The 13,477-nt window shown below is 37.4% G+C and overlaps 1 protein-coding gene across 5 annotated transcripts; it reads right to left on the bottom strand.

The window, feature by feature from the left end:
• Positions 1-1,016: 1,016 nt before the first annotated feature.
• Positions 1,017-12,920, bottom strand: LOC121868000. Of its 5 annotated transcripts, none has more exons than XM_042368200.1 (6): positions 11,970-12,920; positions 9,095-10,015; positions 6,944-7,097; positions 3,957-4,061; positions 3,462-3,651; positions 1,017-1,249 (listed from the first exon to the last, which is right to left on the bottom strand). In XM_042368200.1, exons 2-6 carry the CDS (start codon positions 10,012-10,014, stop codon positions 1,038-1,040), a joined length of 1,581 nt encoding a protein of 526 aa, XP_042224134.1. In that variant the 5' UTR covers position 10,015; positions 11,970-12,920; the 3' UTR covers positions 1,017-1,037. The 5 variants fall into 5 exon arrangements, with proteins under 5 accessions (XP_042224134.1, XP_042224133.1, XP_042224135.1 ...); XM_042368199.1 differs by having other exon boundaries at positions 11,974-12,920; XM_042368201.1 differs by having other exon boundaries at positions 11,983-12,920.
• Between the last annotated feature and the right edge of the window lie 557 nt (positions 12,921-13,477).

The following is a 13,477-nucleotide window of genomic DNA, read 5'->3' as shown; positions in this document are numbered from 1 at the left end:
AAGTGCCCCGATAAGTCGGAATTTGGGATAACTTGACAAGGCCAGAGCCCCATATGTACCGAGTTCTCGAGGGTTTACTGTAGTACTGTATATCCAATACATCAGGGGTGGATCCAGGAATATCAAAAGGGAGGGGGTCCAAGAAGTTGTGGGTGGGGAACCTGGCAAGCACAGCGAGCCGACACAGCTGGAGGGTTTTAGGGGGATGCTGTAGGCTCCCCAGAAAAAATTGAAAACTGTCCAATATCATGGACACTTTAGGGTATTTTGAAGTCATGTGCACTTGATATTAGGAGATATTCTGAGGTTAATAGTAATTACTTTTTACTATACAAAAATGCCTGAGTACAGTATTGCATTAAAGAAAAAGTACTGGAATTTTTTGATGAAAAGAGGGGTTCTGGACCCCCAGGACCCCCCTCCCCTAGATCAGCCCCTGTACATTCTTCTATTTTTTTTTCTGGTACAGGACTATCTTTTATAACAATTATGAAATATAGGGCTTGCAAAGGCCATGACCCTGCACCCTTAATATTAATATATTGGAACATCCCCAAAATTTATGGGATATCCCATAAAATTAAAGACTTGAAAAACTTTTAGTATACTAATGGTGGTCTGGGGAGTACTTTAGGAGCCCCTAATTAGTTCTTAACATAACATACGGTCATTAGTTCCAAATATAGCCAGGACACTTATATACAGTACAGTACTACTTACCATCCAGAAAAAAACATTTAAAATGTTTGTGATTGCCAAATGTTTTGAAGTACTGTACTTCAGAACTTACCGGTAAGTGAAACACTAAATTAAGGTAAACTCATTAAAGTTCTTCAATAGAAGAATATTAATTAAGTTTGATGTACAAGTCAATGAAAATTATTTTTAATTGTTAAATTGTGTCTGCTCACCAAATAACATGAGATGAAGTAACAGTAACACATCACCTACAGTACAGTATTTTCATTTTGGGTATGAAGAAGATAATGTATTCAGGAGCAGAGAAAAAACAAATCTTAAGAAAGAATAATTTACTCTCAAAATTTATACTTAAATTTAGGTGGTTTAGGGACTGATGTCTTTGGTGGAGATGGACCATATTTGAGGGCAAGGAGATAGAGTGGAGCAGGACGTCTGTGGTGGTTGAGTAAAGCCAAAAACCTCTGAACTGTTGATGGTGTCAACCTCACTCCCACACGCTGGGCGAACTTAATGGTTTCATCTGCTCCGTGAAGATCTCCAATGTCACCTGTTATGGTAATAAAGTTTCCCAATTTTAATCTGCTGTCATTCTGGCCTTACACAGCAATTGCTTAAGAAAGAAAATTTTGTGCTCTGACCTCTTTGTCACCTCACCTATTTAAGAATACTAAAGAAATAATATATTCTTGTCTAACAAGTACAGTGTTTAAAAGTTCACCAAATTATCATAATACAGTACTCATAAACATTTCTAATACTGTATGCACTCTTACCAACAGCTACTGTTATACAACAGGAAAACCATAAGATTTATACTTTATTAAACTAAGGTTGTCACTTTTAGTTGGGGTAACTTCCAAATGGACCATACTATGATTACGTACTGTATTATGATCCCTCCAGAAAGTTGTTCTCTACACTGAAGACATTACTGCTGACATGGCTCAATTTAAGTTCTTAATATGTGTTACACTTGAATTTTAATGTGAGATGGGAAGACTGACAATTTAAGTGTGCATACAGTAGTCCCTCGTGAATCACGGGGGTTAGGTTCCTGAAAAATCCCATGGTTGGCAAATCTGCTGTTGGCAAGACGAAAGGCTTATGGGAAATAGGGAGTTAGGTACCATGGTCCCGCATAACACTCGTCAAAGTCTAACAATGATGTCTGTTCTTTCCAGAAAACAATACCCTGTACGTACCTGTATTGTGCATTTAATTCAAATTGAGTCAAATACTGGACATATAAATATCTTAATATAAATTAAATAATAATTACAGTACATCTCTGTGGAGGTGGCATCTTACTATAAAATAAGAAAAAATGAAGATCATCGGTGCGTATGTGTGTGAAGTTAACGTATATGCGGACTTGGCAAGTAGCCAAGTTAGACTGTCCCTGTAGCTAAATCCCCTAAGATCTACCCGTACCAGGCCAAGTTGTGTTATTGTTATTTTTCAACTATTATTTTCTGGTACATACTGTAGTATATAACATAATTTTATTTAAATTTTTGTTGTTGTTGTTACTGTTACATGAACACACAATTGTTCATACAGAATCTGTAAAGAAAATATATAATAAAATAAATGATTATCATAAGGTCAAAATCATAAAGAGAATAAACATTTCTTACGTCTGTGGGAGTTAGCCCACAATTATGGAAGGGGATAGCAGGTGCGGGAAGTGCGCTCCTGTCTCCCATGTCCTTAGTGAAATTACGGGGGGTCCCCGACTTAGGAATGCCCGCCGATACAAACGAGGTTAAACTGTAAATTTACAGTAATTTATTTACCTGATGACTTTTTTTACTTTCATTTACTGTATTTTGTCATTCTGTTTTTCCTTTCTCTTAAATTAAGTGATTTTAGATGTATATAAGGACTTAGGCTATGATATAGTGGGATTTTAAACTTTGTTTAGTAAGTACAGTATACACATAGCATGTGTACAGTATACTACGTCCTCAGGAACGGAATCCGTTCGTAACCCGGGGACCCCTGTGTTTTTATTTATTCCTCATATTTACAGAGGAATGCATTAGACTGCAGAGGTATAAAGATGCCACACTAATTCGCAGATAATCAAAATTCAATGGCATGGTTGGTGAAATAGTATACCCTGTACAAAGTAAAAACTGTGGTTACAAGGAAACCGCAGATGGGAAGTCCATGGTTGGTGAGGGTCTACTGTATTGTATTTATATACAGGTATACAAATGAATATACACAAAAATGTACAATAATGGTAATTGTAGAAAGATGAACTCTGCCAAGGGAATAAAGGTGCAAAAATTTGTGACCATACAGGTTGGACCCGCTAATCTGGGACCCGATAGTCCAGCAGCTTCGATGGTTCGGGACAGTGTCATAGCTCACTTCTAGTGGCTGTTGCCACTATTTTACCTTTATACACTTATAATTTACCCCTGAATATGCCTCCTAAGAGACCAGCAAGCAGTGGAAGTGATTGTAATGTGGCAAAACATACGGTAAGCATGTGAGATTAACTATTTTATAAATGGTGTCTATGCTGATGAAATTAGACAGTAATAGTACATTTTATGGATTATTTTGTCCTTTTTTAACCTCAGCTTTGATGGTTCAGAATTTTTGATAATCCGGTACTGGTCTGGTCCCAAGCTTCCCAGATTAGCGAGGTCCAACCTGTACTGACTTACTGCCAAGGGAAAGATGATATTAAGTACATTACATAAAACATGGTAGAACTAAATACGTACACTGTAAAACCAACTTACACTGAAGCTGCAGAAGGGTACTAGTGACAGATGATATCTTTTTAGAGAGTTTGTAGTGAAGTGTCAGCTGTAAAATTCTATGTAAGAGCTCATCATCACCATCCCAGGCTGCTCGCCTCACCATGTTGTCAAGTTTACGTTCCAGCATTCTAATGAGTCCAGGATGTCTCTCCAGCAGCACTTCTGACATCTAAGATACGAAGTTTAATTAAGAAGTGCACAGCAATTTCTAGGCACCTGTATAAGATAATGCAGTACAGTACAGCACATGGGCTCTCCCATTTCTTTGTCACTTAATGAATGGATTTCCAGGAATACAACCCCTTTGCATATTGGGGAATACCTGTACTGTATATTTTGTATATAAAGTTTAAGAATTTATAGGATCATATCCATTATGTACATGAACAAAAAAATAAAGATATTATTTGTGATTCTAGATCAATTAGCTGTTTTAAAAAAGAATTTGAAATGCCAATTAAAGAGGACACTTACCACCTGAAGTCTGTAAAGTGAACTGGAGAAACAGGCACACCACAAGGAGAGAGCTGGGCTTAACTGCCCCTGGCCTACAGCCAGGTTATTAACAAAGTTGAAAACCTGTAAGACAGGAGATATGGCACTAACTAGCTTGTTATACTGTACAATACTTGTTTTCAAATACCTTTGCTATGATAGATGAATAGATTACAAATAATCTCAAGATTCTTTTTACATAATCTATTTATTTAATGAATGTTTGAATCACATGCAGATTAGCTTCCCCAATTCTTTCATCTTATTATTAATTACTCTACCACTAACCTAACCTTACATATTCTTACCTAACTCTCCAAGATAACATTATGGTTTTCTTATCATTGCTCAATTGCTTTATAAATCAATGATGTACAATCAAAGACAAAAGTCGTGTCGCGGTTTTGTCCCAAGATTAAATATAGCTCGTGAAACATTATGTGAACCCCTCTATCACAAGGCAGAGCACACCAAAAGTTTAGCCCTTCGGCATATGTTTTCACCAAATTTCACGACACGACTTTTTTCTTTCATTGTACACCACCCTTACTGTTTGTACATACCGGGTATACAAAATTATACTTCAATAATATATTTTTTTTTAACATAATAAAGACTATCAAAATAAAAGTAATGTACCTGTACTGTACATCAAAAAGCTAAATATATTATAAATCATACCTCAAATTAGAGTACTACAGTATTTAGTACAGTACTGTGTTAAGGTGGACAGTCTACAAAGTCAGTGTGGAGCTAGAAATGGAGGAGTAAAGCATGAAATCTCATTTTACTGTTATGATAAAGAGATAAGTGGTCTATGAGATAACTTAGTTAAAATACCCACAGTCAGTGTCTAACATGGTCTGAAGAGTGGAGCCACGGAAGGAGGGAGGGAGGGTAGCTATTATACAATACAGTAATAACAATACTTAATAAATCACACTGTAAAAAAGACAGACTTTAATGGAATCTAAGGATAACTCAACAAAAGTACTAACTGAAAAGAAAAAATATTCAAAATTTAATGTGACCAACTGAATATAAACGAATATACAGGGTGTTTTGGAAATATGTTTCAGAATTCTTGGGGTGTATTCCTGAGACATACCAATATGTAGCACATAGTGTCAGAGTTATAACACATGACAGTTATACTGTATTCAGCGTTGCTAGTACAATTTACTATATTTACAATCATACACAGTCTGATAGGGATTTTACAGTAAATGTTTAAAGTTCCAGCTCGTACTAACTGCAGGCTTCAGCCCATCCCAAAAGTGACTGCCATACACATTCGAAAACTCCAGGGGTGTTTTTTATCCATAGACTTGTTGCAGTCCTCCCCTACCCAATTATGTGGTATACCTTTGAAACTATGGGGTAATGACACTACAGTATTAGTTTCCCCACTTAACGCGGTCAATTGAACCCAGAGGGTCCCGTTAAGTGAAATCGAGTTAAGGAACAACAGAACATATGGGATTAATTCCAATAGAAACCGCCCGACCCCCAAACTCCACTTTTTGAAGGCACATACCTATGTTGTAGTAAAAATAACATCTTAATTTTATGATGGTACATGCACACAATTAATACTTAAGAGAAATAGAGAAATACAGTCGCCAAGTTAATGTCCATTCAAATAATGGACTCAACTCCCTCCCCCTCTTCTCACACTACAGTACACTCACTGGCTCTTCCCTCTCAGAGAAATTTTTGGGGGAAAACCACTAAATTTTAATAAATAATACCTCAAACTAAAGTTAGGATAATACAATTGACATTGCTGGATTCCTTGTAAGACCAGGAATATTTTGAATATAAATGTCATATATTTTGCACAAAAGATAACATAGTTACCTAGAGAAAAAATTTTATCTAAAAATTGTATGTTTAATGCAAAATATATGATGTTTATATTCAAAATGATCACCAAATTATAAGAATTCCAGCAATGTAAATTATATTCTGACTGGGTAATTTGTATGAATTTTATGAGCTAAAACAAATATCTTCAGTTAATAAAAAAAAATAATAATTCTTCACAGGGTAACAGATGGTCGGTCGGTCCCTCCCTCCCCCCCACCCCCCGTCCCAAGGAGATGTGTGGGATAACCACTAAATTTTAATAAATAATACCTCAAACTAAAGTTAGGATAATATAATTGACATTGCTGGATTCCTTGTAAGACCAGGAATATTTTGAATATAAATGTCATATATTTTGCACAAAAGATAACATAGTTACCTAGAGAAAAATTTTTATCTAAAAATTGTATGTTTAATGCAAAATATATGATGTTTATATTCAAAATGATCACCAAATTATAAGAATTCCAGCAATGTAAATTATATTCTGGCCGGGTAATTTGTATGAATTTTATGAGCTAAAACAGGCAGTCAGGCAGGGTGGCGGGTGGGGCAAATCTAAAAATAGCGTCTCGAGCCGGACACTCACCGCGTATATGTGGAAAAAATCCGTGTTAAGTGAAAGTTCAGCTCTGGCGAGGCACACATTATATGATAAAAGCGCTTAAGTGAAACCGTTAGGCGGGTAATACAGTATACTGTAATCATGGAGTCATTTATCCTCATGTATATCTCAGAAATACATCTCCTGAATTATGAACTGTATTTCCAAAAACCCTTAATTTGTATAATAATAAGTGGTGGAGCTCTAGTGAGCCAAAGATAGCTGCTGCAAAGAAGCAGACCAAGCCAGTGGAACTAGCAAGACACTTATTGCCAAGAAATATACAGTACTGTACTGTACTGTATACAGACAGTAGTACCGATGACAGTTTTTATTGAATTGTGTTACATTTACAACTTTATCATGCATAATAAAAGTGTCAGAACACAGTTCTGGTGCATTCCAACACAAATTAAGCACCTCAACTGTATAAAAATCATGAGGTGAATTTAAAGTCAAATTCCCCTACAGTTAAAAATAGAAGCAGTTTTACCAGTTTTTCATGGTCTTCATTATTGGAATTAATAATGTGGTAAATGATGAAGGTGACAGTGTCCTTGATCTTCTTTTGTCCCTGAGGTTGGCTGCTGTACAGCTGGGTGAGTTCCTCCAACCCTTCCCTGACATCACCGGCATAACATAAAGCACTGTGGGAAACAATGATTGGTAATCAGCAAGCACTGTATCTTGTAGCTGTCAACACGTTATAACCTACATTCTTAGCCCGTAAAGCCATTTTAACTAGAGGAATGTAAAATATTAACAGGAACACCTCTCTGCATTCTGAGATGGTGGAAAAAATAAAATACTTCCATACTACCCACCACCATATATTTCCTTTGCTCCCTCTTCCCTTTGATTCCCTCTCCCATTCATGCAATGTTACATCCTACCCTCCCATGACGTCATACAGTATGTCTCCAACATAGTAAACCTGATAAAATACTGCACCTTCTTAACCTTCAAACTCTCTGGCATCTTCCTCACATGCTCATACCCCACAAGAGCCTTTATTCACCATCGCCCCATAATTCAAAGTATTGGTCTTCTTAGCCATTCTGTAAATTCTGTAAAACTTTCCATGCACTTCAATATTTTTTATTTCTTCCATTGACATACAGTATACTGTAATAATCTCCCCATTAGTTGGAATCTTTGAGCCCCGGAATTTTCCATTACCTGGAGAAAAAAATAAGCATTCCAAAAAAAATTTCTCCATTCTGGGCATTCAAACGAATTTGGAGATTGCATCATATGCCAACACATGCCGAGCACGTGGGTGTGTAGGCTCAGAGTGCCTTTAAGCTACAATTGGCTACTCCTGGCATGTGACTGCATGGGATGCCCATGATTGGCTGATGTATCTTGCAGCCTATCTCCTCAAGCTCTAGCATCATGACACTTTTAGTTCACTGTCTGCTACCATTGTGGAAGCTTGTTTGCTCACTCACTGCTGCTTTCACATACGATCTCTGTTGTGCAGTACTGTACAATACTGAACCAGGATACAATCAGCCAAGAATACTGTTAAGGCAATGTTAAGACATAAAAAGTGTTTACAGTATACTGGGGATGGGGGATATTTTTCTGAGTTTAAGAAATGATGTAATGCGCAATTTCTGGAGCTTCCAAGAATATTTTTCCGTTACCCGGAAAATTCCGGGGATGAGAGATTATTTCCGGCTTTGAGAGAGTCATCTTGTTACCCGGAAATCTCTTAATTCTCGGAAGTGCTCTGCACCAACTGTTCCAGATAATGGAGATATCACTGTCAGACATAATAATAATAAATTAATTTATTATACAGTAAACAGTTTTGAAATTAAATGAGTGATTTATTAACACCAAACTTCTATATAAACGATGTGGTTCAGAGTTAAATGATTTAGTAAGCAAAAAGTTACACTAATTCGAACAAATTTAAAATTGCATACATAAAAAACGTACAAAAATTGGATACAAAATAAAATTGATATATAGCAAATCATAAAATACAACAGCACATATTTTATGTACAAAAAATACCCCATTCCACACCCAAACCTTCCTCTGGGTGATGGGACACAGTTCAGCTGGGAAGTCACTCAATTGACTCAGAGACGTGTGCCTATTGTCGTGCTGCGTGTATGCCATGATGTCACATTAGGGGAGGGAGTCAGGAAGCACAGGTGGGCTCATGAACAGTTCCAGCCCTCTGCCTCCACAAATACGTTCACTTCATATACATACACACCTTGGATCTTCATTTTCTTATTTAATAGTTTTAAATCATACAGTATTTTCTGAATTATAGACCCCATTAGAGTATTGTAATGATTATTCCACAATTTATATATAGTTTCATTACATGTAACAAGGCAATATGCCATCTTACAGGCCACCTCATCCCCAGTTTTTCCCCTTCCCAATAAGTCAAGCTACAGCTAAAATAAAATTTGACCTAACTTAGTGAGAAAGGGTGTCAAATTTTTTTTTGTTAAACTGAATTAATGCTAAACGAGGAATACATGTACATTTCTTGAATCTATGAGTTCAGTCTTTATAAAGTACAGTAATTGTGGTTATAAAATTGTGCTAGCAATAATAGCCAATCCCAGCTTACTCCCATCCTCCAGAGAAAAAATAAATAAATTGCTTAACATACCTTGCATGGTAATACTTGAAGCCCAAATGCTGGTGATACTCGTCAGGATAAATCTTTTGGATAAGCTTCTGCACCTTATGAATCACACCCACCTGGTCAGATTTACCAGCCCAAGCACATAATTGTTGCAACACAGCAAAGGGTGGCTGAACATTCTGTCTGGTAAAAGTTTCTATTGCTGTTATTTTTTTGGTGTGTTGTACAGATCCCAGAAGATCATGAACAAGAGACTGTTCTTCACAAGTAAGAATCTTTGGCCGGACCAAGGGTTGAAGTGGGTGATCTTGTACACCTTCCCCATAAACAGTTACTTTTCTTTTTTGTAAATCACTTTTTGTATCATCTATGGGTGCAACAACAGCTAGTTCACTGTTTCTTTCATCTTTATATGCAGAATTTTCTATAAATCTTTTTTCTCTAGAATAATGTAAATATTCTTTTTCATCTGGTGTGCTTACTATATCTAACTGCTTCTTGTTTCCTGAATGTTTTGTAGCATTTATAGTTTCTATGCTACAGTTAATAGGAGTGTCAGTATGGTTAATATTATCATTTTTACTATTGTAAAGGCTACCAAGTGGTCCCTTACATCTCTTATTTTTCAAATTATATGCAACTGGCAGTGTAACAGTCTGAGAGCCTTGTATATTAGAGTACCCAATTTTTTTGTCCTTTACTTTTAACAGTGTCTTCTGAAACTGGTATATGATTGAATCTAACTTCTCATCTTTCCTTAGTTCACTTGTTTCTTTGCCTTTGGTGACTGACTTCCAAGTGTGTATATTGGCAAAGAGAGCAATTGCAGCAGAGAAGTGTAAGGGATACTGCACAAAATATTGTAGAATTGGTGAACAATTGCCACAGCTCTGGCCCCACCGGTGAACCAGCTGGTGTGTCCGCAATAATGTACTCTGTTGCATCCTGAAAAACGTATACTGTATTAGGTAAGAATAAGGCAGCTTTAGCAATGTTGTGGATGTGGGGCTTCCATGACATATTAGAGGAAATGGTGAGGCCTAGCATATCTACTTTAGAATTTGGCAGAATAATTGCATCCTAAAATGAGAATGGTCGGAGATCTTCTATTTTGGAAAGTGTAATTGGTAAATACTGTACTGTGTTTTATTACTATTGAATTTAACCAAGTTTCTACCTCCCCATTTGGAGATGCTGCACAGATCTGCATTGATAGATGAAATTATATCAGCTCTAGAAACAGATTTAGTTTGAGAATTAGGGGGAAGGGAAAAATGTGAAGACGAGTGAAGAATAGAATCATCAGCGTAAGAATGGATAGAATTAGTCGTAATGTGAAGTAAATCATTGATAAAAAGAAGGAAGAGAGTAGGTGAAAGAACAGAACCCTGTGGAACACCACTATTGGTAGAGAAAGAGCGAGAGGTCGATCCCTCAACAGCAACTGCCATAGATCAGTTCTCAAGGAAGAACAAAGTGGGGGAGGGAAACCATAAGAGGGATGTTTAGAAAGCAAAGATTTGTGCCATACCCTGTTAAATGCTTTGGAGATGTCAAGGACCATGACAAAAGTTTCCCCATAATCCCTAAGAGAGGATGACCAAAGATGGGTGCAGTAGGAGAGCAGATCACCAGTAGATCTCGTTTGATGAAAGCCATACTGATGATCCGCCAGAAGAAAAAGGCATTCAAGGTGACGGAGAAAATGAGTTTAAGATAGTTTCGAAAATCTTAGAAAGGAATGAAGTTAGGGCAATGGGGTGATAGTTAAGAGGGATTAGAATGGTCACCCATCTTCGGGATGGGCTGAGCCGAGGCATGCCTCCAAGAAGGAAAAAGTTGGGTTTTGAGGCAAAGGCAGAGGAGGCAAGCAAGCACAGGGGCCAGAATTTCAGCACATTCCCTCAGAGCACGAGGGGGTATTCCGTCCGGTCCATGCGCCTTACTCGCATCCAAACTGGATAACACACCAACAACCTTATGAGTGGAGATTATAGGAAAGTGCATAGGTTCAGTAGGAGGAATAGAGTTGGAATCGTCTATGGTGGAGTTAGAGGAGAATTAGGTGCTAAAGTGATTGGCTTTATTAGAGGAACAGTTGGCTATTGAGTTATCAGGTTGGAAGAGAGGAGAAAAAGAGGGAGTGCAGAAGTTAGTCAGGTCAGCGGTTTCTTTTTATAAAATTCCACTTGGACCCACAAAGAATAACCTTACAACGATTCCTAGAACTAATGAAAGAGAAGTGGGTAACAGGAGGAGATACTTTCATAACTTGATACACCCTATCTCTCTCCCTACATGCTAGGTTAGGTTAGGTTTGATTAGGTAGGATCACAAGGAAAGAACGATCAGCTGCTGGCTGGAAAGCATTCCACTGTGCAGAAGTGGTGACATAAAGTAGATCATGGGCATGGAGCGTCTTTATGGGCACAACTAGTGAAAAATTAGATTACCAAAAATGCAATTCCTATATCCAATTTGGATTATTCTTAAGGTTAGAGATAAATTTTCTTGATTTCTTGTCTTGATATTTTTTGTCAGGTCGTAAGGTAACCCAGACCCTTGTTCTTTTAAGCTAAGCTGCTGCTTTTTCTTTTGAATTTGAACACATTGGTTATTCATCCAGTGACATATCTTTATTTATTTATTTTGTTTAAAACTTCCTGATTGGTCGAGTCAAGCACATACCAATACTTCAGAAACATATAATTAACCATAAAAGCCAAGGAAACTTAAATATACAGGAATTACATAAGCTTTTATCTTGGGTAAAAAAAAATATGAGATATCCATTGAACTATTACCACTATATATAGTTCAGCCAATAACTAGCACAATCACTTCATTTGATTTATTTTTATAACAGGGGGGGACACAACTTTCATGTGATACAGTATACCTACACTGCCTACCACAACACAACTGACCTCGTGAACTGTTGCGTAAACACTAAACAGCTGATCCATCCCTCGGCTCAGCCAATCACAGCTTTATTTTTATATGACGTCATTTAAGTTGGATGTTCGTCTGTCTGATCTTTTTTTTTCCTGCAATTTGTATACACCAACAAACACATTTCATCTAATAAAGATATATGAAAACTAAACAAAATATTGTAAATTAAATTGAACTCTGGTGTCATTGATAATTTCCAGAATGGTGTAATAACCTTGTAGAAGAAGTAACTAAGTTTTAAAATAAAATGAATGGCTTTCTGTTTCACAATATAAGTGGTTGTCCAAGAATGATGGTGGTTCTGTCCAAGAATGATAGTGGTTCTGTCCCAGAATGATTGTGGTTCTGTCCAAGAATGATTGTGGTTCTGTTCAAGAATGATGGTGGTTCTATCCCAGAATGATTGTGGTTGTCCAAGAATGATAGTGGTTCTGTCCCAGAATGATGGTGGTTGTCCAAGAATGATAGTGGTTCTGTCCCAGAATGATGGTGGTTGTCCCAGAATGATGGTGGTTCTGTCCCAGACTGATGGTGGTCTGTCCAAGAATGATGGTGGTTCTGTCCAAGAATGATAGTGGTTCTGTCCAAGAATGATGGTGGTTCTGTCCCAGAATACCAGTGACTTCCCCATATCAGTGGTTAGCACAAAGTAACACTGGTTGTCACAGAATAACCGATTGTCACAAAGTAGTAGTGAGTCATAGAATTAAAGTGGTTCTGTCCAAATATGGCAATAATTGTCCTAGTGATTTTGTTCTAGAATTACATAGCTTTGTACCTGACTGAGCAACCATTTCACAGATTGACAGAGGCTGTCCCAGAATACTAATGGTTCTGTCCCAGTGACTTTTTACTGTACTTTTACTTTTATCCTCTTCGCCACTGATCGGCTCGTTAGCCGCTTGGGCGGTCGGTCAAGTCTCTGATACGCACTGTTGGCAGATACTGGGAATGCACTGGCTCCTGAATATATCAGAACCTGCTCCAGTGTTGGTCTAGTCTGGCCTTGAATGAGCTCACACTTGGTGCCATCACAACACTCTCTGGCAGATTATTCCAAGAGTTCACAATTCTCACTCCAAAAAGGTTTGCCCTCACAGTTTTCTGGACTTGTGTCTTCTTCAACCTTAAGCTGTGACCCCTTGTAGTTCTCTAACCCCGAATCAGCAGTGTAATGGCAACTTTTTTTTCTTGTTCATAGGCTGCACTAAAATTTCATTATCATGCCAATGTCTACATCCTACACCGGTCATTGGCCTCCTTCCTTTGGCATTGGCCACCTCTTGTGGGTGGCCATTAAGTAAATCAAGTAATGCTGTATAAAATAAAGCAATGCCTCTCCGTGCAAAATTTCCAGATATTATATGTCTACATTTGCCATTAGTACCTGTACAGTATTGTACTAAAAAAAATTACAAATTAGTGACGTTCTGCCATACACACATTTTAAGA

The sequence above is a fragment of the Homarus americanus genome, unplaced genomic scaffold (genome assembly GCF_018991925.1).
Source record: "Homarus americanus isolate GMGI-L3 unplaced genomic scaffold, GMGI_Hamer_2.0 scaffold37032, whole genome shotgun sequence".
Lineage (NCBI taxonomy): Eukaryota > Metazoa > Arthropoda > Malacostraca > Decapoda > Nephropidae > Homarus > Homarus americanus.
This window is presented reverse-complemented; position numbering and strand designations above follow the sequence as displayed.